Source organism: Aptenodytes patagonicus, chromosome 3, assembly GCF_965638725.1.
Source record: "Aptenodytes patagonicus chromosome 3, bAptPat1.pri.cur, whole genome shotgun sequence".
NCBI lineage: Eukaryota > Metazoa > Chordata > Aves > Sphenisciformes > Spheniscidae > Aptenodytes > Aptenodytes patagonicus.
In genome coordinates, this window is record NC_134951.1 from 53,331,479 (window position 1) to 53,358,469 (window position 26,991).

The 26,991-nt window shown below is 43.1% G+C and overlaps 1 protein-coding gene across 2 annotated transcripts; it reads right to left on the reverse strand.

Moving 5' to 3' along the window:
- Nucleotides 1-388: 388 nt before the first annotated feature.
- SNX3 (sorting nexin 3) lies at nt 389-25,383 on the reverse strand. 2 transcript variants are annotated; one of them, XM_076333355.1, is made up of 4 exons: nt 25,107-25,382; nt 12,016-12,111; nt 11,512-11,636; nt 389-3,670 (listed from the first exon to the last, which is right to left on the reverse strand). In XM_076333355.1, exons 1-4 carry the CDS (start codon nt 25,266-25,268, stop codon nt 3,565-3,567), a joined length of 489 nt encoding a protein of 162 aa, XP_076189470.1. In that variant the 5' UTR covers nt 25,269-25,382; the 3' UTR covers nt 389-3,564. The 2 variants fall into 2 exon arrangements, with proteins under 2 accessions (XP_076189470.1, XP_076189471.1); XM_076333356.1 differs by lacking the exon at nt 11,512-11,636 and having other exon boundaries at nt 25,107-25,383.
- Nucleotides 25,384-26,991: the final 1,608 nt, after the last annotated feature.

Genomic DNA, 26,991 nt, shown 5'->3' on the forward strand with positions numbered 1-26,991 from the left:
CTGGATCAGTTTCTTCCACTGTACCCTACTTACCAGGGAACAGAAATATTCTCTCCTAAAATGGATTGCCTTGGATGCTGTGGAGTCTCCATCATCAGAGGTTTTAAAAAACAGGTTAGACAAACATTTAAGGAATAGCTTAGGTGATCCTGCCTTGGGGCAAAGGGACTTTGAAGTCCTGCATAGAGCTGTTTTCTATAATTCAAATATGCACCTGCTGCAAGGTTTCCTTCTCAAGGAGCTGACACAGAGCTTTTTCTAGGACACAATACTAAACGGATCAGAGGTCTAACCTAGTATAAGTCTTCTGTTTCACATTATTACAATTTTAAATATTGGTGAATTGTGCAGCTAACAAAGGGTGATGAGTACAAAAACACTGCTTCAATTAAAAAGATTCTGAGGTTTTATTAAGGTGTCCAATTGTGTAATCACACCAAAGAAAAGAGGTCAGCAACTCCCAGTGCACAGGAACAAGTTGACAATAGGAGAAGGCAAATACAACTTATCGTTCATATGGCAATGAGTGACCAAAGAGCCATGCACGCTAAAATGACAGGAGGAAATGTACAGTGTATATCAATGGCTCATCGGTTTTCAGTGTCAAGGAGTACAGATCACAAGTGAAATCCTAGCTCCATTGACTCCAAGCACAAAAATCGCACGCATTTCAGAGGTCAAAGTTTTCACCCCATCTCTCTTCCATCTGTGCAGTTTGCTAGGTCTCACATTCTGCCCTTTCCAAGACAGCCAGACCATAAAGTAGACAAGACCATTCTTTTGATGAGTCGGGTGAGACAAGGCATGGACTACAGGACTTTGAAACATCTTCTATAAAAACTAGCATGGAGCACTTGAGAATGCATTTACCACAGGGCATAATAGCACATTCTTAGAAAGAAACCAACACTTTATGAAGTGTTCTTACTGCACCTGTAATAACCTTCAACCATTTTCTGCTCTCTATGCTAAAAAGAACTGGACAGGGCAGAAAATTAATTGTGGCTTTCCACTCTGTGACAATTCAGTTTATGAGCTAAAGAAGTTGAACCCGCTGCTGTGCAGAACCCATGACAGAACACTCGTTTCACTAAGATTCATGCTGCTATCCTGGAGCAGCAATAAACATGAACTGCATGCATGCCGCAAGGCAACCGCACTCTGCAGTGTGCTGTAGTCCCAGTCCCTAGATCACCCGGGCTAGAGGATGCAGCAGAGTGTACCGGCTTTCTCCCAGCTGCAAAGCAGGCAGGGCAATGGGTGCACACCCATATCTCATCCTCTTACCTGCAGGACCTAGCCCAGCTGCAGAGCAGACTCACGAGCTGGGAACAATGCCCAGATCCCTGTGGTTTAGTCACAGCTAATCTCAGACCACGTCTTCCTCCCAGTACTGCAGGCTCCACAGAAGCAGAACCAGTTACACTACACTAGAATTAGGGTCTCTAGTTAGCCTTGAAGGACTGAAGGTCAGGTGAAATCCCAGAGTCCAGTGCAGATGTCCTGTCAATCTCAGAGGTTAACACTTTAAAGTCCTCACTTTGGAAATAGGAATACTTTGACATCAAGCATGCAGCTTTTCCCTCTTCAGCTTAATTCTTTTTTTTCCACAGCAGATGACACAGATTGTGTCATCATCTTTTAGGGATAAGATAGGGCGTTTACTCTGATTTCTGAAAGAAGCTTCTTTCAGAAAAGAACATTTGAGAAGAAAAAGAACACCTTACTACATATCTAAACCTGAATAATAGAACTTCATATACATTTAGCCCTTCTTTCCCCATTTCCAAGAGTAACTCAACTTTTATGTGTGATTCAACAAGTACAGGGAATTTTAGATTTGATTTTACATTATCAAAAACTTCTTGAAAAGCTAGACTGTGTTGAAAAGCTAGACAGCTCTGGGCTGCAAGTGGGCTCTGTCAGTTTTGGTCCCTGGTTTCATGAATAGGACTGCTGGAAAATTCAGCACAGTCTTTTTTAAGTATGAGGGGGAAAGAGCAATTATTTGAGCACCTAACTATTCAGTGTAGCTAGTCACTAGTACTACATATAATCCAGTCAGCCACCACTGTTTTGTCAGTTCAATCTTTTACAACCAGATTTCCAAAAATGAGGTTAATGGTCTTAGTTAAAGGAAACTAAACAACTTTGCCAGTAAGTTTGTAGGATGTTCTCAACAGTGATACGGAGTATTTTAAGAAGAAAAAAGCAGCAGAGCCAAGTCTAAGTCAACATGTACTGTTACCAAATAGCATAAAACACTGGATCAGATTGCTACTAGAGTGTTCTTGAATCTGTTTTCAAGAGCATCCAGATAGGTAACTCCTATGTCACATTTGGAAGCACTAAGGAAGCTTCTCCAGCCATAGAAGCATCTAGTGAGAAAGACGACTTCAGCAGTGTTGATGCCTGAACTGCAGTTGACAAGCAACCACCTGCATTTCACCAGTGGTCATACAAGCACAATGCTACAGCTTCCCCTTCCTTTAATGTTCAGGGAAGTGGTCTGTGATCACATCTTATAGCAGGCTTGTATGACTTCACGCCCCTAATTGTAGTTGTAGAGCAGAGCTACTTTAACCTAGGACTGAAGTTATAATATATTATAGGTTATGCCAACATTCCTTCCTCTGTAGGATGGTATAATTTTCACTTGCTAGTTGAAGCTAGATTGATGCTTCTCATGCCAAGTAGAAAGGTACTCTTTTCCCAAACATATTGAAGCCACAGATCTGTTGACTACCTGCCTACCATGAATGGGGTTCTAGCTTTGGCTCCACAACACAGGAATAGCCTTCAATACCTTTATACGTTCTTTAACAGTTGAGCAGCGAGTGCCAACATCTAAGGGTATTCAGTGCTGGCTGTTAGTAACACAAGACTACACTGCAGAAGAGCATCACAGCAAGGCTGAAACACCAGTTCACTTAGTATAGTCAAGTCCCTGCTTCTCAGAAAGCATGAGATACCCCACACTCAAGGTCAAGAGTGACAAAACATTTGAAGTGCATTTTCACTTTTATTTCAAAACTTTAGTATATAAATTTGATTTTTTCCTCTTACAGAATATAAAGATAATTCCCTCATTACTTCAGTATAAAGTGTTTTACAAGCTTGAAGACAATTGCATAAGTGTTTCTCGCACAGGGTATCAGAAATAAAGCAGTCTTTCTACAGAAGTTCAGACAGATGACTACCTCAGAAACAGCATAGCAGTTTAGTCAAATACAAGTGAACACGTGACACTACAACTGTGCAAGTTCAAGTAAGGCCAAGTCAGTAAACATTATTAAGTCATTGCAAATAAGAGTGGAAAGGTTTGTGAGACATTGCAAGGGGTGGATAGTCTCATAGTATAATACTCTTAAATCAAGGATTCAGAGGGATTTAGCTAGAAGACAAGTGAGTTCTTTAATGCTATAAAGCATATGAAAAGACCAAGCAGTGTACTGATGTTAGTGGAGACTTCGTGCCTGTTTATCCTCAGCATGCTAAGACAAACTACAACCTCTTAAAACCAAGCATAAGAACCACTAATGTTTGAGAAGATGGTTTCAGAACTCAAGTATGTCTTATTTTGGATGGTGTGTAGTTTTTGTCTATTACTTCATCTTGTAAGAACATGTGAAGACAGCGCTCGTTCTGTGCCAGTGGGTGGCCTGCAACCCTGGAGAGGAAAAAACAAGCGTTAGTGCTAACAAATCAAGTCTACTTGCAGCTAGCCAGCAGAGCAAGGTTTTATACCAGTAACCTATGGTTCTGCACTTAGGCATAGATCCCACTTCCAGTTCACTGTTGGTGACTAGAATGATGCCGGGCAGCAAGATTTGTCATTCTTCCCCAGATGAAGTTAGTCCATAGGAACCCTGAGCTACTTCTGATCATTTGGAAGCATGGTTGTTGCAGTTTAACCCGGCAGGCAGCTAAACACCACACAGCCGTTCGCTCACTTCCCCCCCTGCAGTGGGATGGGGGAGAGAATCAGAAAAAAGGTAAAACTCGTGGGTTGAGATAAGGACAATTTAATAGGACAGAAAACAAAGGGAAAAATGATAATGATAGAAGAATATACAAAACAAGTGATGCACAATGCAATTGCTCACCACCTGCTGACTGATGCCCAGCCAGTTCCTGAGCAGCAGCCACACCCCCCAGCCAAGTCCACAAAGTATTTTGTTCAGCATGACATCACATGGTATGGAATACCCCTTTGGCCAGTTTGGGTCAGCTGTCCTGGCTGTGTCCCCTCCCAGCTTCACGTGCACCTCCAGCCTCCTCGCTGGCAGGGCAGTAGGAGAAGCTGAAAAGTCCTTGACTAGTGTAAGCACTGCTCGGCAACAACTAAAACATCGGTGTGTTGGTGGAGACAAGGCTGTTATGTTGATCACATCCATGGGGATCTGACAACATCCATCTTGCCATCTTATTCCTAAAAACTGGATCTCCTGTGCAGGTCCCTTGACCTTACTTTGTTTTATGGCAAAACCGGCTTCCACAAGGGTTTGGACTATTTCCTTCCCTGTCTCAAAAACCTCTTCTGCTGTGTTGCCCCATACGACAATGTCAATGTATTGCAGGTGTTCCGGAGCCTCACCCTGCTCCAGTGCAGTCTGGATCAGTCCATGGCAAATGGTGGGGCTGTGTGTCCACGTCTGGAGCAGTCAGTTCCAGGTGTACTGGACACCCCTCCAAGTGAAAGTAAACTGTGGCCTGCACTCTGCTGCCAAAGTGATTGAGAAAAATGCGTGAGTGATATCAGTCGTGGCATACCACTTGGCTGCCTTTGACTCCAGTTCATATTGAAGTTCTAGCATGTCTGGCACAGCAGCAGTCAGTGGCATCATGACTTCATTCAGGCCACAACAGTCTACTGTTAGTCTCCACTCTCCATTAGACTTTCGCACTGGCCATATGGGACTCTTAAAGGGTTAGCGAGTCTTGCTGATCACTCCTTGGCTCTCCAGTCGACAAATCAGCTTATGGATGGGAATCAGGGAGTCTCAGTTGGTGCGATATTGCCACCGGTGCACCATTGTGGTGGCAATCGGCACCTGTTTTCTTTGACCCTCAGCAACCCCACAACAGAGGGGTCCTCTGAGAGACCGGGCAAGGTAGACAGCTGTTTAATCTCTTCTGTCTCCAAGGCAGCTATACCAAAAGCCCACCGGTACCCTTTTGGGTCCTTGAAATACCCTCTCCTGAGGAAGTCTATGCCAAGGACGCATGGAGCGTCTGGGCCAGTCACAATGGGGTGCTTCTGCCACTCATTCCCAGTTAGACTTACTTCGGCTTCCAATACAGTTAGCTGTTGGGATCCCCCCCGTCACTCCAGAAATACAGATGTGTTCTGCTCCTATATAGCTTGATGGCATTAGGGTTCACTGTGCACCAGTGTCCACTAGAGCCTTATACTCCTGTGGGTCTGATGTGCCAGGCTACCAAATCCACACAGTCCAATAAACCCGGTTGTCCCCTTCCTCCACCTGGCTGGAGGCAGGGCCCCTCTAGTCCTGATCATAGTATTCATTACTCACTTCTTGTAAATACAAATCAGAAGTCCCTTTATTAAGATCAGAAGGAGGATCAGCTCTTTTACTATGCCTGGGGAACTGTCACTGGAAACTGGAGCAGCAATTTTCCTGGAAGAACCCCCATTTGTGATTGTTCTCCCCCATTTGTGATTGTTCTCCCCCATTTGTGATTGTTCTCCCCTGCAACTCACATACCCATGCCTCTAGGGTCAAGGTAGGTTTTCCATCCCACTTCCTCATGTTCTCTCTGTGGTCATGCAGGCAAGACCACAGGGTGGCCTGTGGTGTGTATACACTATATTATCTCTTGAGCAGAGGAGTGCTTACTCCTAATGGCTGAGATACTGGTCTGTACAGGTGGGGAGTAGGGCATATCCTCTTTGAATTGCTGGAACTCCTGGGACAGTTTCTCCACAGCCAAGACGCAGGCCCATAGGGAGGAAGAGCGACTTTCTTTGTATTGCCAGAGTTGGCCAGCCAATTCATCCACCATTTGTCCCTCTCCATCTTTCCAGGTCATTACTGCCAATGAGTTGGCATATGACAATGGTGTGCTCTGTACAAGCTTCCGCCACATGGGTTGTGTGCACTTGACTTTACCTGGATCTTTGGATAACTGCTTGCTGTCCAGGTCATCATAAATCACCTCCAATGCAGCTAATTACCTCAGGTACAGGATACCTCTCTCCAGGTCCACTTGCCTGGGTAACATATAACATCTTCCTTGAAGGGATACCTTTCCTTCACACCTGACAGGAGTTGCCTCCAGAGGCTGAGGGCTTGTGTTTCTTTTCCAATTGCTTTGTCAATGCCCCCTTCCCTAGAAAGGGATCCCAGCTGCTTGGCTTCCCTACCCTCTAATTCCAGGCTACCGGCCCCATTATCCCAGCATTGGAGCAGCCAGGTGACAACATGCTCACCTGGATGATGGCTGAAATCTTTTTGCGTATCTCGCAAACTCACTCAGGGATAGGGATTGGGTGGTTACCATCTCATTTACGAGTTCTGCCTCTTCCTCCTCCTCTTCTCATGATGGCCCTGCTTTGGAGTAGCCTGCCTCACCCACTTCTTCCTCCTTCCTCTTCCTAGTAGGAGTTTCTTCCCTTGTTAAATGAGCTGACTTTCGCACCCAGTATTTCTTCTTGTGTATAGGGGCGACTGATACCAGCACGGGTTGGTTCTCTGGTTCAGCTGCAGTACCTGTCACTGGGGTTGGAGTAGCCACAGTGCCTATCGTTTTATCATCAGATCCAGAGACCTTCTCTTCCCCTTGAGGGTACTGAATAGTGTTGAACAGGGCTCGGTAGGCATGGGCCAGGCCCCAGCACGTTGCAGTGATTTGTGTCTCTGGAATTGCCAGGGTGACAGCATACTTTTTCCAAACATTTTACTAGTATTTCAGGATTCTGTTCAGGGGTGAAGTTCCAAAACATTGGAGGTGCCCACTGTCCTAGGTACTTGCCCATACTATCCCACACACCCTGCCACTCATAACTTCCCAGCCTTGGGACAGATCTCTGGGTGGTATTCTTAAATAGTTGTTTAACCTTAAACAAGACCTGAAACACATTCAGGAGACATAGCAATAGGAACGTGCTGGTTTGAACATCCCAAGGATATTCAAAATTCTCAAGAGCTGTTGTAACTAGCCTGGAGGAGAAAGGGAAGGTGAAAGAGCAGAGGAAAGTGTCTCTCCTGTCTCCCCCATAGATTTTACATTTTCTCCTCGGGGAACCAGAGTGTAATTATTAATAGTTTTAACAGATGGTTCCCAAAGCACAGAGATTACAGCAATGCTGAGTACAAATACCAGATTAGTCTCACGACCAGTAATTTTATCATATCATAAGCCAGTAGAGCAAAATGATAACCTTAACCCAGCTCCCAGAGGTGATAAATAGCACAACAGGGAACATATACAGCAAGTAAGGTGTTACATAACACAACTCTGAGACAAGCACAACTCCAAGAGCAAGTAAATCAACATTGCGACCAGCGACTATTAACCTAATATAATGAATGCTTATAACAAATTTGTTTTAGCACGCCCTGGTCAGATCTGTTGTCATCTCAACCCTTCGTGCCCCACACTGGGCACCAAAAAGGACTGTCGTGGTTTAACCCAGCAGGCAGCTAAACACCACACAGCCATTTGCTCACTCCCCCGCAGTGGGATGGGGGAGAGAATCAGAAAAAAGGTAAAACTCGTGGGTTGAGATAAGGACAATTTAATAGGACAGAAAACAAAGGGAAAAATGATAATGATAGAAGAATATACAAAACAAGTGATGCACAATGCAATTGCTCACCACCTGCTGACTGATGCCCAGCCAGTTCCTGAGCAGCAGCCACACACCCCCAGCCAAGTCCACAAAGTATTTTTGTTCAGCATGACATCACATGGTATGGAATATCCCTTTGGCCAGTTTGGGTCAGCTGTCCTGGCTGTATCCCCTCCCAGCTTCTTGTGCACCTCCAGCCTCCTCGCTGGCAGGGCAGTAGGAGAAGCTGAAAAGTCCTTGACTAGTGTAAGCACTGCTCGGCAACAACTAAAACATCGGTGTGTTATGAACATTATTCTCATCCTAAATCCAAAACACAGCACTACACCAGCTACTAGGAAGAAAATTAACTCTATCCCAGCCAAACCAGGACAATGTATGTCATCGTCTTGTCACCTGCAATTGAGGGGACTATCAAAGTGCCCATCCTAGCATTAGGAAATCCAGAGTTAAGCAAGCCAAGCAGATTTTTACAGGTCTTGATGCCTTTGACACAGGACACCTTTCTAAAAGCTTAATCCCTCAGTTCTCAGTCTAATTCAATAGCAGTTAGCCCAGGCAGAGTTAAAGACTTACTCCACCAGGGGGTGTGAAGGTCTTCTGAAGGCTCTGACACTGTTTAGAGCAGTGACCTACCATGGTCACTAGTCCTAGCAGCACTGATGCACAGCCAGAGAGTACTGGCCATTCTGTTAATTGCAGATATCTTTAGATACGAAACATAGGAGACACAGAGCTTGTCTGCTCTAGAAAAGACCAGCACCTCTACTGTAGATTTAGTTTTGTTCCACATATAGACTGAGCCACCATCCTTTTAACAGTAAAAGGAGCTGAAATTGAATTAGAAGACACTCCCAAGCTTGGGAGAAAACCACAAGGTATTGCATTTAAACCCTTAAAGTAACATGCAGCCTTCTGTGTAGGTAAAAATCCAAGAGAATTGGAACCCCTGGAAGTTGATCAGTTATGGATATGAAAACCTAAACCAGTTTGGTTTTAAAAAAGTTACATCCAGTTTGGTCAATCAAGACAGGCTTCTTCCTTTAAGAGAAAAAGCTCCCCATCCTCCCTAGCACAGCTTGTGTCAGCCTTATGGCCTCCATATCTGTCAGAACATTTCTACTCTAAATGGAAGTTACCTAGTTGAACACATGTAATGCATAGTCAACTCCAGTGGCTCAGCATCAGTACTTCCAAGCACTTTTGTGCATCTTCTCCAAATGTATCTATTACTGCTTATTTCACCATAGGACAGATTCACTTGTCACTACTCACTTGTCATTGAGAGTGTCCTTTAATGAGGAAGCTGAGCTCTCCTATTCAGCATTGATAGATGATCTCGAATGCAGTCATAAAACCTATCAATCTTGCCAGGTTCTAGTAAATGGGCAGCAGTCTCAAGCACTAGTTCACAAAGAAGACAGTCTGGAATAACTAATTTCTTGCCCCCATCAGACTGAAGTTGCTGGCCTTGAACTTCAAGAGAAAGATATACAGGAGAAGATGACAAGGCAGCAGCATATTCCTCCTCTCTTTCAGGAAGGCTTGCAAATTGGTGGCTGAATTGCAAGACTAGATCTGATCTCTGAGATTCAGCTCTTGGTTTCATGTGAATACCTCACTCTGCATTGGCTTTTCCTCAGTATTCTTCTCTAAGGTGAACCTTACATGAAATTTTTTGAAGTAGCAGCTGCTCTGTGTATCCCAAAGTCAGGTTCAGGCAGACAAGTGTGTTGCAACATAGCTACCCCTGTGAATGTCATTGTAGGTAGTATTGGTGGGCTGAGCAAGCTGGCCCAAGAAAGCTGACTCAAATAAGCTGCACTGCTGTGATTTAGTCCCTCGACTCCCCTCCCATCTAGAGGGACAAAGCTTTTCAACAACATCCTGGATATCAAGAACTGGCACTGGTGCATCAACATCTTTTTTGGATACAGTGATATCAGCTATCTGAGGGACTCTTCTCTATTTCTAGGAGCAAAGACCAGCTTTGAGAATGCAGTAATGTGACTGTACTATGCAAATTAACTTCAGGACTAATTTCACTAGTACCCAGAGTACTTGGTAGAAGTCTTAAAGCTTCTACATGGTTCAAAACTTTAATTAGTAATATTTGCTTGGTGAGTTGGTCATGCCATTAGAATAAATTGATGAGGTTGAATAGCTAGGAGTTCTGCCTGAAGAATCTTATTCCAGCTGTACTCAAGTCTGCCACTACATCAATATCTATATTAACAGCCTGCTTTTATGTTTCAAAGGAGGAAAAATTGACCAAGAAGTTTTACATTTCCACAAGATCAATGTATTACTTGCTGTAGGACTGAACAAGTGATACCAGTAAACTGGCCACTCCATTTCTGTCAGCTATATTGAGTTTTTCAGGGATTCCAGTTAAGATGACTGTTGCACTGTCAGCTGCTTCAGAACATAGACAGCCCTCTTCCCCCACATATTGCTAGACTCAGCATACAAAACTTTCAGTAAGTGCACTTCTTCCACATTTAATGTGGAGTCCCAAGCCTGCATGGATAAAAGTTGTACTTTACAGTCTTGACTGCCTTGATTGTATAGCTTTAAAAGAACAAAAACACATTCCATCTTACTATAAGCACATCTGCCTTCATGTAGAGTAAATGCAAAATTAGATGCCTTGGAAATTCATTCCACTTGCCTTTGAACAGAGGAAAAAGCATTCTGAAGCATTTCACCTGCTCAGAACCATTAGCAATACTGCTAAATCGAGCTAACAAGCAACTCTGTAAAGAAAAACTTAAGAGATTTCATACAGTCACACTTAGCTTACTTGCACAAGACAGTTTTAGTGAACTAGTTATCTGCAACTCCAAGCCACATGCCTGAACTGACTAACAATAACTGATGAGCAGATGAAGTTCTGGCGTAACTCACAGACATCCCCTGTCCCTGTTAAACAGCATTACTATTGAACAAGATTAAAATGCTAGTGGAACTGACAAGCTTGAACTTTTAAAGGGAGCAGTCCCAAATCCAGTTGGTCTGAACAGTGTTGGCTCTAGAGACCAGAAGAGCTGGTTAACTGACAGTATTCCTTCTTACCCACTGTTTGGATCCACATTGTTAGAGATTAAAGCAGCTCTTCAGGTCACTATATGGAAAGCAGTTACTAGTGTCAGATGGTAGAAAAAGAATCATAAGACTTTGTTACTATAATTTCTGCTCACCCTTTGAAAGGCAGTGACAAAACCCAAAGTGTCTATTTCAAACTATATACGTGCATACCTCAGGTAGTGTTTTTACATTTCAGAAAGATTCTCATGATGATTAGAGAAAATATGCATCATTACACAAGCTGATAATACCTCACATCTGCAATCAAAGTAAACTGCTGTAAGCCCATTGTAAGCTCCATTGTTCATCCAATGCAAGATACCTTTTCAGAAATGAAAAAGCAGAACTATTTTGAATGCTATAATTTTAGTAGTAATTTGCATAAATTAACAACAACACTAACATTAATTTCAGCTGTTCAGGTAAGCATTAAGATAACCAAACTAAACACTGGATGAGCAATCTTAGTATGTCCTACTGCAAGATTATGTCAAAGTTATTATTCTGAACCTAGTGCAACTACCATAGTTAGAGGATTAGCAGCTTTAATTCCATTTTCTGGAGCTGAATTCTGGGTTTGTCTCCAGATAACTAGACCCAACACTTACTTGTTTATGAATTGTTCAAGAGCCTGCTTCCTTTCCTCTATAAAGGAATCATCAAATATGCCATCATCTCCTCGGAAAGGGAGCTGACGGAGAAGAGCTTTTCCTGGTAGAGGTGGTACCACAACCTGAAAGATTAGAAGTATCCTTAAGTGCACCCTGTAAGTAAGTTTATACATCTCCTGTGCCACCTCTTCCTCCTAGAGGACCCAACTCATCAATCACATCCCTAGTGAAGTAATAAAACATGACCAGAGAAGAACAGTATCTGCCATAGAGGTAAGTTGAATTCAAGTAGTTTAACTCTGAATTAACTCAAACCCATTAAACAGTCTCCAGCATTGTACAACTGAGGTTTGCTGAAAGACAGTGTTTTAGTTCTGGACATTTTCAACCACAGTATCTGCTCTGTATGATATATATGCTTTATAACGTAATGATAACATTTCAGCATCACTACTCCTTATACATCTATGAAGACTTGTATTTACCTTTCATTTTACCCACCTTGCTTTCTCTTTCTAGTTCATTCCTTAGCCATTCAAAGTCACTGTATCTTCTTCTGACTGTAGATTCTTTCAATTTGAAGATAGGTAGATTTGTCTGAAAACAAGAAGATAAGCTATTGATTAGACAAATTAGAAGTTTTGATAAGCAGAAGCAAGAAACAAGCTGTTAAGTTACAAATTAGTTCCACTTCAGCAACAACAGCAGCATTGAGAAACACTCAAGATACAGAGCTTTATCTGTACTTCCGTAAGCTACATGAGTAAGCTCTGCCTCAAACTGCTTATCTGTGGGCCTCATTTATATGGCATCCTAATCACTGGTATTTTGCCACCATATCACCTAGCAGAATAGCAGATTTGCTGGTCACTTGAGGAGATGTTTTTAAGGTTGCACAAGCATCTTCTATTCTTACTGTTGCAGGAGCTGGATTCCCAATGCCAACATACATACAAAATCGGGGCGGGGGGCGGGGGGGCAGGTTAAGAAAAAGCCTTCTTAATCCACACAGGCTCCTTTTATTGCATTCAATGGAGTGTTTCAAGTACCAGCATAGGACATTAACCAAGCTTCCTGTACTTTTCTGCAACCTGATACAACATGGCCTCCAACATCTTTAAAAGCAAAACCAGTAAGTCCTACAGTGAAACGATTCAGGACAGATGAAGCTGAATATTTCCTAGTACAAGCTGCCAAGTTTGGATAGCTCCAAAGAAACCAACAAGGCTGAGATGCAACACAACATTCACTGATGATGAGACAGACTGTTTTGCTACAAAGTTAAACCAAGCAGAGCTTGATGAGGCAGAGCTTTCCTAAACAAGACTAGGAGTCAGCACCCAACTCTAACCCCCTTGAAAGAGACATCAAATGGGAGCCAGGCTATAATGCCACACAAGACCATGTTAAATATATGAGCATTTTGGTAGGTGTCCTTTCACTAACTTGTGTAACAGCCTATGTTACTTCTTTTCATTCTTGGGGTGTAGGGTTATCCCATCGTTGTAATCCAACGTTATTTTAAGAGTAGACATCGAGAAAGCACTCTCCTAATGACATCCCCAAAATGGAAAGCTCCAAGATCACAATCTGAAGCTTAAATGTTGCTGAGATGGCAAACTGGCTAGAGTGTTACAAAAATGTTTGCAAGAGCTATGTCCTACTAAAAGCAAGACCAAGAGTCTTTAATTGCCATACATAACCAGCACTAACAGAATAAAGCTTACTGTTGTCAGACTGCATATTCACTGTCTTATACACCTTGAAAGAAGACTCTCGAGGAGTACTGTAGGAAGCTGATGTTCACATGGGACTACAGTTATCCCCAGTCTTCCTGTTGGCAGAAGCACAGTAGTCATTCTCAGCAGTGCCTTCTGGTTTTTGCTGTTTTATTTTAAGTTGTAAGCCATCTCACTCAGCTTCTGGTCCCATTTTGAGTAGATATCCCTGTACGATATCATTTGTAGGCTGTTATGCTTAAGCTATCATTGAGTGATACTTTTGGCTGCTCAAAACAGGTTTAATTGCAGAGATACTTTCCTGCACTAGGCAGGCCTGTGACTACAGGCCAATGTATTACTACCAGCCAATAACGAGTTTTCAGCTGTCATAGTTCAAAAGTACTTGAGAAGTTAGTTGTGTACTTTCACATTATGCTATTTAGTCCATGATTTACAGATGATAAAGTACAGAACAGTATTTTGTTATGAAATCTTATTGCTAAATGTTTAAAAGTATTGAAGCTCTCCTTCCCAGGTAAAACATTGTTGATTGTACCAGTGACTAATAATAAAATTGTACTTAAGACTATTATGCCAGAAGTCAAACTTTATAAATAAACATTCATCTTGAGGATAAGAATACTCTACTCAAGAGTGAATAAAGCTAGGTTCCCCAGAGTGCATGAAGAAGATTCCCAGAAGTGAAGTACTGGATTATTTTTCTCTGATTTCAGCTATTGGCTTTTTAACCAAGTTCAGCCTTCAGTGTCTCAGGTAGAAAGTCCTTTACAATATTTAACATCTAGGCTCTCACCTGCAGAAAATATTCCATTCCTGTCTCAAGTTACTTACAAGAGGGATTAAAACTGAATAAAAGCAGCTAAAAAACAATGAGTTCCCAGGTCTTCAGGAACTCTTTTCATGCTTCTGGGCATGAAGTCTATAAAGTTAATCTCTAAACAACATATCAGGCTTACAGGTACAATGTGGGGGTAGAAGTGCCAATTGAGCTCATTTTACCTTCTACATTCCCTTTTGAATTTTTGACATGCTAGCCCAGCTAACAAGTCAGAGAAAAGGACAGTTAGACTACTTGTTTTCCCTTCAAGTTGAAAAATCTTCTCCAATTTAAGCACTGGAAACTTTCAAACTGAAGTGTATGCTAGAAGGGTGCCATTAAATTAAGTGGCTTACAACTTGACAACTACATGCTAAAGGGAAGTATGTCCCCTGTCCTTTGGTCTGGATATGAATTAGAGCTATCTGTTGAGATCAGCTTCTAAACCTCATGTTCCTTAAAACCCAGAAACTGCAGCAATTCTCCTTCCTCTAGAAATTAGCACTGATAGAGCAGTGTTCTTCAGATATGCAGCTGTTAGAAAGGGTCTATTTAAAAAAGCAATTTGAGAGTCCTGTTTTATACTGCTTAACCTATTTACATCTTAGGTCCCTATTTTTAACTCAGGATATATTCACACCTGAAGTTACTGTATGTGCCTTTCTCATTAAGGATTATTACTCTGTTTGAGCAGACCACTTTTTCCTTCAGTAGGAAAGGTTTCTGCATGTCCTGCTGCCTCCATCTACCACAGATAGATGTTTTTCAATGAGCAAGCCAGTCAGCTGCTGAAGCACGGGCTATCATTGGGCAAGAATTTGGCAGAAGGAGACAACTCTAAGATGTCAACAGAAACTTTCAATTTCTATTGAAGTGTCACTTCAAAACCATACAGCATATCAAAGTTATTCTCAGCTTCACAGTTTATGTTGAGAGTTATCCTTGTTTAGTCACTGAGGCGCCAGTAGCTATTCTGAACACTGTTAGTGCTTTGTTTGCCTGCTAGAATAGAGATGAGACTAAGGCACAAAACTTGAAGTCAGGCTAGTTTCATTTTTACAAACATTTCTCCCCACACTCATTCAACATTATAGTGTCAGTTTTCTGGCCTGCTGATCTGCTAAGTCTACTGTCACGAAACTCATGACCCAGTTTGGCACAGCCCCTGGAGCATAGCTCATTCCTCTGATAAATTCAGCCTAATTACTGCAGCAATTGTTTCTTCTACAGTGTAATAATTAGTCTCATTTTTATCAAAAGCATTTTCAACAACTTCCTAGTCTGAAGTCATGCCTCCTAGCAGTTTGAATGCAAGTCCTCAACTTGAAAGGATTATGAATTACCTAAGACATTAGACAACCAAAAGTGACTAGTCAGAATTGCAGATAAAGTATTTTTCCAGAAGGACCAATAAACCAGCTCTGCAGAAGTCCCACATAGCCCAAAATCCTAAGCACAGAAAGATGCTAAGACAAGACAGAATCTGTCTAGCACTGTTTCTGTATCAGACTATATGTATATACCTATTAGGCTTTCTCTGACTACAGTCAAACTAACAGTCTGTATTCTGCTGGGTGAGTTAATGGCCAAGCCAGTACACCGGAATAAACATTGTCAGAACTGGTGCCAAGTTAAATTAGATAGTTAAACAGCAGATGACAAACCCAGATCCTTAAGTCACTCCTGCATTCCTCCACTCAGATGCCAAATGAGTTTCTACAGTCATTTGGCTAGTGTTCAACAAACTGGTAATGGGAAGCAGTGGTTGCCTGCTAATAGATTTCAGGGCAAAACCTGTATTCACAGAAAGCATGTTTCTTCAGCTACATTTATGTTATTATAACATATTCAAACTACAAGTCCAACTCCAAGCTCAGGAGGTTCCCAATTCACCTCAGAAGCAAATGACAGTCCTAAGACAGTAGCATGGATAACGAGATAACAGTCTTCTAGCTGTTACTACGGTCAATCCCTGAGCTATGCCCAGTTAGAAGTCTGAAAATTGTTTATGTATACAAGTGAGGAGACTTTCACAAGCAGAATGCAAGTAGTTTGAGTACTAGTCAATACCGTCCATTCAGCTTCAGATACACAACTCTCCAATGCAGCCATTCTGGTATACAAGTTACCTTAAATGCAGGAGGATACTTTTTAAAAAATACATTAGTTTATAATTCAAAGTAATTTTAAGTGCTCTGGTATCTAGACTATATTAATTTATCCAGTGAGTGGAAAAAGTCCTGCAGATAACCAGACTGGCTCCTGTGAATTTGTTTCCAGACATGAACTGAATGCAAACAGCATTTGGGTTCCTTCAAAGGAGCATGCTGACACTCCACAAGATTGACTCTGAATGTCACTGCAGCCCAGTCCACCCCTACAACTGCAGAAACTCCACAGCTGTAGTTGTCCAAGATAGTTTGAGGTAAATTTGATTCATTCCCTCATCTGCCAATGTAACACTCAGCAGCAGCACTGCATTGCCCATGTCTCCCACTCCTAACAGACCAGGAATAAAACTGCACTGTTGCCATAGTACCTACTTTGATGTTGTCTTTTCAAGTAGGTTATGGTAGCCTTGATACAACTCTATTTCCATTAAAATATAGTAAGAAAAAGCACTCAGCTCACTTTTGATAGAAGTTTGTGGCCTTGACTTTCAGAAGCTAAATTCAAGCTTCTTACTATCTCTTCATACAAGCTGTAATCTTTGTCAAGAGACTACACCCTTTGGCTACATTTACAGTCAGACAATGGGAGCTCTGGGGTATTACAGTAAGTAGCATTCAGGGTGGATAAAAAAGTATTATGGTTTTCTTAATGCAACAGCCTGCTGTCCTTTAGTACAAGAAACTGGCTCTAGCAGTCCACTGTTATTGCAGAAACCTTGCCAGTGGTTTGTTTCCTTTCCGACTTGACATAAGCAGCTACCTCCCCATTTCCTACAATTATAAAAAGCAAGAAAGGCGACAAACATGCTCTAAACTTCAGTTGCTAGGAGTTTAGATTTTTGCTATGTAGTTTACTGAAGGAAAACCCCTTTCCCCACTGCAAAAGGTCAGATAAGAGGTTGTTATTTTTCTAAGCTTCAGTCCTTTTGATCAAAGCAGAGTTCTACCTCCCCTTTTATCCACTTGGTGTCCAGGACTACTGAAGGTACATTACATGGAAAAAAAATCTGAAGTTAATAGAACACTGAAAAAATCTGACCATATGTATCCACCCAAGTCTTAAACAATGCTGACTTAAGCTACACCAAGAACTATAGAACTTCCCACTCCACAGTACTGAGACATGGAGCTAGGATGTTTTCCATCTTAAAGACTAAGGCAGTAAAATCCTAATAGCAACACAACCACAAAGACTATCAGTCTTTAGACAAGAGTTAACCTTTGCCAAGTCCAATGCCTTGAGCCTAAAGCTGCTCTATGAAAATTAGTGTAGGGGTGTCTGGGTTTTTGCCAAGCAGCATTTATCATCACCTGATCAAGTTCACCGACATCATGAACAGCTGAATTACGGTGTGCCATGGTCAAAAGGCTCAAAGCAGGTTAAGTCTAGAAAAACAGACTGTTTAGTGATTCTTTGTTCTCTGGGTTGCATCCTCAACACCCAGACAGAATTAGTAACTCTAGATAATTATTTCAGGGTTAGCAAGCCAAAGCCTCCTTTGAAATACCAAATATTCCTTTTAAAGAGAAGGGATTGTTACTTTTACACAATTGCAAGGTGCAACTGCCATATGCTCTGGTTTGGCTTACTGTAAGGTTACCATTCATTTCTCATTGAGAATGACTGAAGAGGGATCATGTTAAGTCGATGCTTTAGCATCATTAGCTGACATCTACCAGCTACGGTCAAATGGGGCCAAGAAAATTGCAGTGAATTGCTGCAATTGATAGTTTTTATCAGGAACAAAAGTTTTAACGTGCTTTGCAAGCTAGAGACAGTCCAGTATCCCTACACTTCACAAACTTGCAAGAAACAAGAGATAAGTAACAAGTATAGAAGTACGTATACTAAGTAGCAAAAAATTCCCTTCCTATTTCCAGTTTTATTGGTGCAGTAACATTCACTTTCTTAAGTAGCCACCTAACAGCTACAGAAAGGCTGATAGCTCCTGCTCATTAATTTGTAGCACATCTTAACACCTATGGTGTGCTGCAGCTTAGGCCCATAGAAATAAAGCTTCAGAGACTATTTCCAGATATAGAGGTGGCTTTAAACCACTCAAGATATAGCTTCATTTTCTTCTGGATTTTACACTAGGTTACAGCTATACTTTCAAGATTGGCTTCGTGGCCAACACAAACTATACCGTCGCGTGCCCCAGAAGATCCTCCCACAACAAAAGTTTTGAGCTGGATTGTCAAGAAATAGCCACAGAAGGAATACGTTCCTGGATCTGCCTTCAGTTGGTAAAATATTTGGGTTTTATACCTTGATCAGAAGGTTAGGGTTTCTCCATCCTTCTCACATCAAAAAAGTTACAGCACCACCAGCAACTTCAGACCCTTCACTCAGTGCTATAGCTCCATAGGGCATTCGGATTACGTACTTACTAAAACAGCCTCCTTCAACTGGCATTGCTTTACCAAGTGAAAAAACTTTAAAGAAGATACTTCCCCTACAGTTAGAAGCTCATAAATCTACACTGCATTATTTATTTCCCCAGATGAAAAACAGTAGAGACCTGACTGCTCTAAAGTTCAAGTTGACACTTTTTTAGCAAGCCTTCTAAAAATAAAGATGTATCAAAATACTCTGGCATCACATGCCTACCTGGATCACAGCCATCTGTCCTACAAAGATTAGTCATTGTTCTGTTTGATTTGGTCTGTTCAGCACTGTACTAGAGTGCACTCTTAATACATTACAATCAAGGCCCACATTGTATGTGCAGAAATAAAAAGAGTTCAAGTCACCAGTCAAACTAATATACTAATAAGAAGCACTATTTAGAGACTCGGTTATTTTATTTACACAGTAACAGATGTCACCACCAAACTAGTTCACTACCTTTGGACTAGACTCTTGAACCTAGTTTAATCAAAAACCTCTACAGAAAAATCAGCTGCTCAGAGCAAACAGACTTGTAAACCCACTCTCCCTGCTTCGGAAGTTTCTTTCATCCAAGCCATTCCACTTCTATGTCTCCCTAGTCAATGTGCTGGGAAGTTCTTAGCCTTCCAGCTATCCTTTTCTGAATTTTTGCTTGAGGGAACAGCTAATGTTTGTGAAGGTGCAGCACCTAGACTGTAGAACAGAAAAATGAAGTCACCTGAATCAGTGCATTTTTATTCTTTGAAGAGGAATCTAAAAATATCTAACTGGCAGCAATGTCTAAAATAGGGTATTAAGAGAGTAATTAACTAGTTTGAGCAGACTTGCAGTGTGATGCAAGATTTGCAGTAGTAGAGAAATAGAGAATTAGTGCTGATTATGCATTCCTAAACACATCCACACTGAGTCAGTGTTTAGTCATTACTCCACCACAAGCTTCACTGACTACAAAACTGAACAATGCTGAAGTCAACTACATGTACCAGCAGATTTGATTCTTCTCATGGTGGGAGAAGAGTCTGCAACTTCAAACCCTGCTGAACACATGAAGGACAGGAAATTTGGTACCGTTCAAGGACAGAACGTTTCAAAGACACATTCACCAGATCAAGAGTGCCACTTTGCAAAACCATGGCATAAGACAAGTGCTTTCTGAGCAAGTTATACTTTCAGTTCATTTACCATCTTACTTGGACTTGATTTGATCACACAAGTCAGACTCATATCAGTCAGTCACTCAAGTCAGGCTACTATAAATATGCTGAAATGCAAATATTGTATCCAAGCTAGGTCTTGACAAAAATGGGTTAAGATGAGAATAAACTTTCAAAAGCAGCTCAAGTTTAGCAGTACTTTGATATACTTCCCCAATCCTTTGAGACCAATACTATTCTTAACACTGCAGGCACTTCACAACCTGTGTGTTCACTTCCTTCCCCACACTGGGCCTATGTAGTCAAGTACCTCTGCAGGTCTACAGAAGTCTTCCTGCAGAAGATACATGAAAGGTGACTGCTGCCTTAAAGAGCATTGGTGCCACCCAAATGATGCATTTCACAACATCTGGAAGCACAGCAGCAAGGCATTACCTTTCTACACCTCAAGACCAGCCACTGAGCTGTGGAACCTTGAGAAGCTAAGGTGTGCCTTAGTGCTGAGTTTAATCATACTGATTAGAGGCAACAGGCCATTCAACATTAAAGAACAGAATTAATTAGACAAAGGCTTTTTGTTTAACTTCAATCAAACCAAATAGAATTCTTTAGCTAGTTGGACTAGTAGCTCCTGTAACAGGTATTTTATTTTAGTTCTAACTGTCAGTTTGAATATTAATGACTTCTCTGCAAGTTCTCACTAACCATAAACAGATAATTTAACCTTTTACTCTAGGTGACAAACCTCACTAAAATGGGCAGCACAGAAGTCACTTTTACTTTTACAGAAATAAAAGATGAAATGGTGTTAACAAAGGGATATTTTTTCAAATGTAGCAAATTCCTGGATATCTATATGCTTTGTTGACAGTATTCTAACCAATGTGCTTATGTCCTATGGCACTGCTTTTACAGTGGGTGTACGGCTCTGAAGTATGTCACTAGTTGCTGGGATTGGAGTTAGCTTGTAAAGCTTAAGTCTTGTCTCCTTAAAGGATTTAGCAGCTGAAGCTGCTGCACAGAATCTGTTTGAGCAAAGATGTTCCTGTTGACCCGCTTACCAAGAAAACTATTTGTCTCAACTACAGTAGAAGTCAAATGATACGTGGAACTGGATTGAGGACTGCAAACGTGCTGTAGGATGATAACATGACAACTGTCATTTGTTCTGCATTTGCTTCCTGGAATTCAGAGGGAGGACTGGCTTACAGCCCATAAATAGTAACAGGTATTCACATGCTCTTGCTGAAGAGTGTTGACATGCACAAGCCCACCCTGAAAAGGTGTAACAAGTAAAGGGGACCACCACCCCTCTGGTGGTGGTTCCTGAGTGAACAGCTAGTAAAGACTGATGAGAAACAGCATATGGCATGCAAGGGTATTTACACGGAGAACTTAACTGTTGGTTCACACTTTTCCTCAAGAGGTAAGGGCAGTGAAGTAGTTTGTTGTGTTACTTTAGCAGGCAGTCTAGCTGATTATGTTAGTTTTAACCACTGCGCAGTCACCATACTGTGATCATCTAGACACCTTTAGATGAGATGACTACTTTACCAAGTTTTATTTCACTAGAAAAAGCACTTGGAGCTTTATACCCTACTGCATTGTTCTCCTTCTAGCTCACCCTAAGCCTTCACACAAAGGATACCTTAGAATGGTACAAACTCACTGCCTAATGCTGCTGATGGAAAGCAAATTCTTAAGTACCCTGTCAAGAACACGACCCACTCAAGTTTGCTCTTTTAGCACTGCAGGATGGCATTTTCCATCACTTAACATTACTGAAGAAGACATTTGACTTTCATTGCCAAGCTGCACTGTAGTGGCATACCGCCACATTGTGTGCCTTTTACTGGTTGCTACAGTGGAAAGCTTTCTCATCACCTTCTCCAGTTTGCTGAGAACAGAATGTTATTTAATGCAAGTTCAGGCTCAGAAAGTCAAGACTTTGGCCAACTGACTATCTATGAGGTAAGCTGGCCAGTGGAAGTGCTCTATAGGTTCTACCTGCAGCACTCAGAGAGCTCAACTGCTTGTGGAAGTACCATGCATTTACCACAATGCACAGCCATCCTACTAGCCTGCACAGAGACACACGCTATGAAAAACTTTCCTAAGTACTGAAATACAATTGACTTGCTTATCCAGTAGTATACCGCTAAGCCATCTACCCAAAACTTTTGAGCTTACCATTAGGCTTTCCAACTTCCACCAGAAGTTGAGTACAGCAATACAAGAACTAAAGCATGAGGTTGCTCCACTTGTTGCTTTCCAAGCAACAGATATGCTTCAGCTGCAATACAAGTAGAAAGCTTGCCAATAAAAAGCTTTGGGGGGACTCTGCAGTATTTCACACAGGTACTTTTTGCAAAATATTAGTTATCAGACATCAGTTCAGGAGTCTGCTAGCAAGCTCAGTCTTTCAAAAAAAGTGAAGCTTTGAGATTCAGACAAAGCAATAAAGATAGAATTACTCTTGGACCAAGTTTGTAAACACCATGACAATGGTACAAGTCTAATTGCTTCAACACAAACTTGAATCTCAGTGTCCTCTCTGACAATGTTTCTGGCTTAGCATGATCTCCAGCCATAACATGAGGCTGTCCAATAGCTTTTACCAGAACTTGGCAGCAGTTAAGCCATCCATTTCTGCACTACTTAACATTTTAGTGTTGGTGCTAGTTGAAGACATAGCTTTCCAGATATGACGCAGGTAACTCAATCCATCTTCTCAGGTTTGTTCTGCTGCCATTACTAGCACTGCTGGAGGAAACTGCAAGTGTCAGCTGCTACTTTCTGTGACCACAAGCAGTTGTCAAACCACAGAGGCTAGCTGGTGGCTACTGTCTGCCATGCTCCAACAAGCAGCTTATAGTACAAGGCCTACCTTTAGAAATACAATACTACAGCAATTCAAGTTCAAACTCTTCTCCCATGCTGAAATTTGCATATTAGCAACATGGTCTGTGTTCTGCTGAGAAGCAGTTAACTGATACAAGTTTAGACAGTGAACATAATTCTGCATGACTTGTATTACCTGCTCTGTAGCCTTCCAGCATACAGAGACATAAAACTCAATTTTACAGTTCATGATAGCTATGAATGTATACAGCATGGATGCACTCTGTGTACAGTAGTACACAACTGGAAAGGGACTGATCATGTATTATAAGAGATAGTCCTGTATACAGGCATGCACACATGCAAGTAAGGAGGGTGGAGGAAGCAATGTTTATATAGTAGTCGGACTGGGAGGAAGAATAGAGGAAGGTCACAGTACTATCACAGTGTATGTTTGTTCAAGTCACTTCTAGGTCTTCATTACAACAGGAATCCAGAATTTTCTACCCCAAACAGCACATGGGCTAAGAGTAACCTGTCTCAAAACCTGTTTTTCTGCTTTCCTTTCTGCTGAAGAACTTCAGCTGGGGATTTAAAAAAAAAAATTATTATTTTTTAATCCCAGTAAATTTGGTCTCATTCCCGAGGCCATACCATGGCTAAGTCCCTTTTGTATCATCTTCCCTGGATCCAGCAATTCCAAATGCTCAGTCTCATGGAAAGAAAAGTCATCAGGAATTTAAGGCACAAATACTTCCCAGCAAGGTAGAATTGCATCTTTCTGCTAAGTGGACAACTAGGGTCCTGATAAGGGCAGTATAATGCAACACAAGTCGGCAACTTCTAGTTTGTCCTCACAGAGAGGCCAAACACAGGCTACAATTGTTTTAGTTTATTCTACCTGCCCTATGGACACATCCTGAAACATAAGAATAGCTACTGGACATGACAATTTAGAAGCATCAGAATTAAAGTAGTATTCTCCACAGTAGCTTTAGATCTCAGTTGATTTTGCTTTTTTAAGTAAAGTTAGACTAAGCTGAGAACTTAGACCTTTAATACCAAAAAATCCACACAGCGTTTTAATCTTGTCTGAAGAATTTCAGGGACCAAGGCAGCAGCCCTCAGCTGAAGCCTTCCCTGCCATGAGGGCATACACACTCTATGGTGTCCAGTGAAAGAACTCCTATTGCAGAGAACGTGTGCAGGGGGTCAATGAAGCCTCTTCTCCCTCTATTACTGCCTGTAATAACTGACCAAGTTCAATCAGCTGTGACAGAGTAAAGCTATACAAGGTAGTAGACTCAACCACAAGCTACAAAAAAGATAAAATGGTAAGAGGTCATCTTTCTCAACCCAACTTATCCCCAGCAGCGTAGACTAAAAAGGTGCCCTGCCTCAAGTGCCTACCAGCCACAGGCAAGGACCATGCCGTAGATATTGCATTTTTCTGTCCACTCCTCCAGGCCCTGTTTAGGAAACTAGAAAGACCAGGGAACACAGTAATGACTTCACATAGCTTTTTCTCAAGCTCAAGACTACTAGCCTTTGGGGCAAGTCAGTGAACACAGCCCTTCCAGCTAGGAAAGAGTCCAGTGCTACTAAGAAAAAGTATTTGATAGCACATGGTGAGAAACAGCCCGATTTATTAGGCACTCAATTCATATTTCACATATAGAAGAAAAGAGGAAGCCCTCCCCCATATACACTCACCTTATCACTTTGGCTAGCTTTGATCTAGCACGTGTGCCCACTAGACTTATTTACACATTCTCTATGGGTTTTTGAAGCTGCTAGAATCCTGAACTTGACCTCCTTCTCAGGGCAGATCCACCCATATTACTACATCTCAGACAGCTGAGAGTTTGCCCTTTTCTATTTATTTAGAGACAGACAAGCAATTGCTCACAGTACAGCAATATTTCAGTCTAATGGCAGTTGTGCACAGCAGTGCCGAAAGAGCATTTGTCCTTTGGTTATCTTAACCGAGATGCGTTGTCTTAGCTACCACTAGACCACCAGAGTTATCAGCTCCAGTCACTTGCCGAAGCTGGGGCCTGCTCTCACGCCGAGGATGAAGTCCACTGCTGCTCAGCCATCACCTCCCCAGCGCTACTCACCGCATCAGCTGTGAAACGGGCCCTGAAGGACACGACGGCGGCAGCCCGTCACCGCCACCCCGGCGACCCCCCCGCCCCCCCCCCCCCCTTACATAAGAGCCGGCCGGAGCCCGCGGCAGAGCCCAACACCGACACACAGGCTCCGCATTCCCTTTCTCTCGCCTTATATTCGCTCCCGAGGCGTCGGGCCCCGCCGCGGGAGGGGCGGGCACGTACCCCGCGGAGCTGCCCGCTGGGAGCCCCCGGCCACCCGCCTGGGCCAGGGCGGGGGCGGCGGGGCCGGCCCCTGGGCGATCAGGAGCGGGGCCGGCTCCAGTGACCCTGGCCGCCGAGCCAGGCTGGGCCGCGCCCTCACCTTGACGCGGATCTCGTAGGTGGTGAAGCGGCCGCGGCCCACCCCCACCGTCTGCGGGTTGCCCACGTCGATCTCCAGGAAGTTGCTGGGCGGCCCGTAGGCGTCGTTCAGGTTCTGCGGCTTGCTGATCAGCCGCCGGGTGTCCGCGATCGTCTCGGCCATGGCGGAGCGGACGCCTTCCCCCCGGAGCGCGGCAAGACGCGAGCGAGCACCGAGCGCCGCCGCCCCGCGCCGCCCGCCCTCTTATCGCCCCGCGGCCAGCTGACTGCCCGGCAACGCGCACCCACGCCGCCGCCGCCGCCGCGAGCGGATGCGCCCGCTGCCCGCGCGCAAGGCAGGCTGGGCATCGTAGTCCTCAGGGGACGCCCCGCTCGCTACGCTGGGCGCGGCCGCCCGCCTTCCGAACTACAGGTCCCGGCGTGCGCGGGGGGCGTGGTGGGGGGGCTGTGTGAGCTGGATCTTCGGGCCCGCCCGCTAGGCGGGCGGTGCGACGAGCCGGGCGCTGGCAGCGGGGCTCGGCCCGGCTCCAGCCGGCGGCACGGGGGCTCCGCGGGGGGGTGGTCCGGGTCTTCCCGCAGATTCCCCCGCCTTGGGGCCCGCAGTGAGTCCCCTTCTCTCGTCCAGGGAAGGAGCTTCTGTGCGGGGGCGGCCCCAGGCGGTGCGGGCGGCTCCGGGAGACCGCGCCGTGAGACGACCCCGGGGCGGCTTGGCCGGGCCCGGCCCTCGGTGAGGCCGAGGCGGGGGCCTCTGTGGATGCGGTGGCACGGATCAGGAGCATAGACAGACAGCGGCAATGCGATTCAGTCAGTGCAGCGGCAGTCTAACCGATTTTTTTTAAAACCAAAGAAGGTTTTAACAACACATGATAATAATAATGCGTTAGTCCCGGCTGCAACTTCTCACCTGCGGCCCTTAAAGAGTGCAGAAAGGAAGGATTGCTGTTCGTTACAGGTGGGAAACCCCAGGTAGGTTAGGTTAACCAGAAACATAACCTAGGTCTCAGTGTAAGAGAATAAGAAATTATTTTTGCAGCGGCATTGTCAATGGACATGAACAAAACTGTATGTATCATAGATCAGGGAAAAAGGCAATCAACTGGCCCAGATTTTATATCCTCATAGCTTACAAAGATTAAGAGTTTGTTCACATTTCATTCATAAAGGATAGGAAAGGAAAATTGTGTTTACAGAATAATTTTAAAAAAAGGTATTTTAGTAACGAGAGAGAGAAAGAAAAAAAGAGAATGAGAGAAAGGGAGAAGGGGAGCTGACAGAATTGTTCCCTTCCAAGACGTAAGGTCTTTGATTCTTCAATACCTGATTCAAGTAGATGGTGTGTTACGATAGAAGAAATGTTGCCAAAAGAAGTGGAATGTTTACCTTCTTCATGCAGCTAGGGCATCAGTGAATAGAAATTATATTAACCCATGGCTAATATTTCTAAATGACTATCATCTTAGAGGTCTTCCAGATTTTTTTTTATATCTGTTAACAGTACCCCTCCAATGATTAATGCATATATCATTTTCCTTCCTTCCTTATGAAAGAATTCTGGTGACGCTCCATTACTGTCCAGATAGAATGAGACTGTAGGAAAACTAGTTAATTTTTTTCTAAAAATCTGTGTCTAGGCAGTAGGCAAAATGGCAGGCTGCCCACAGATCACACCCGAGAGACTCAAAGTTAACATCCGGCAAGTTTGATTAGCAGTTGTCTATGTTAATAAAAAGATAATCAGAAAGCAGAGATGAACCCAAGGTACAAAAATAGCCCATCCACATAACCAGTATGCTGTAGGTGGTTTGCTTGGTAACTTCTCTGCGAATTTCCTGCTCGTCACTCCTCCAGTATTATTTCTCCCCCTTACTAGTGCACCTTTCTTACTT

What these genes read in the sequence shown, in the direction of transcription:
- SNX3 (XM_076333355.1), bottom strand. Translation starts at nt 25,268, where the DNA reads ATGGCCGAGACGATCGCGGACACCCGGCGGCTGATCAGCAAGCCGCAG. An exon ending in CCTACGAGATCCGCGTCAAG is followed by an intron (nt 12,112 to 25,106) that starts GTGAGGGCGCGG and finishes TCTTGTTTTCAG; the next exon opens with ACAAATCTACCTATCTTCAA. An exon ending in CTTGAACAATTCATAAACAA is followed by an intron (nt 3,671 to 11,511) that starts GTAAGTGTTGGG and finishes TTTCCTCTCCAG; the next exon opens with GGTTGCAGGCCACCCACTGG.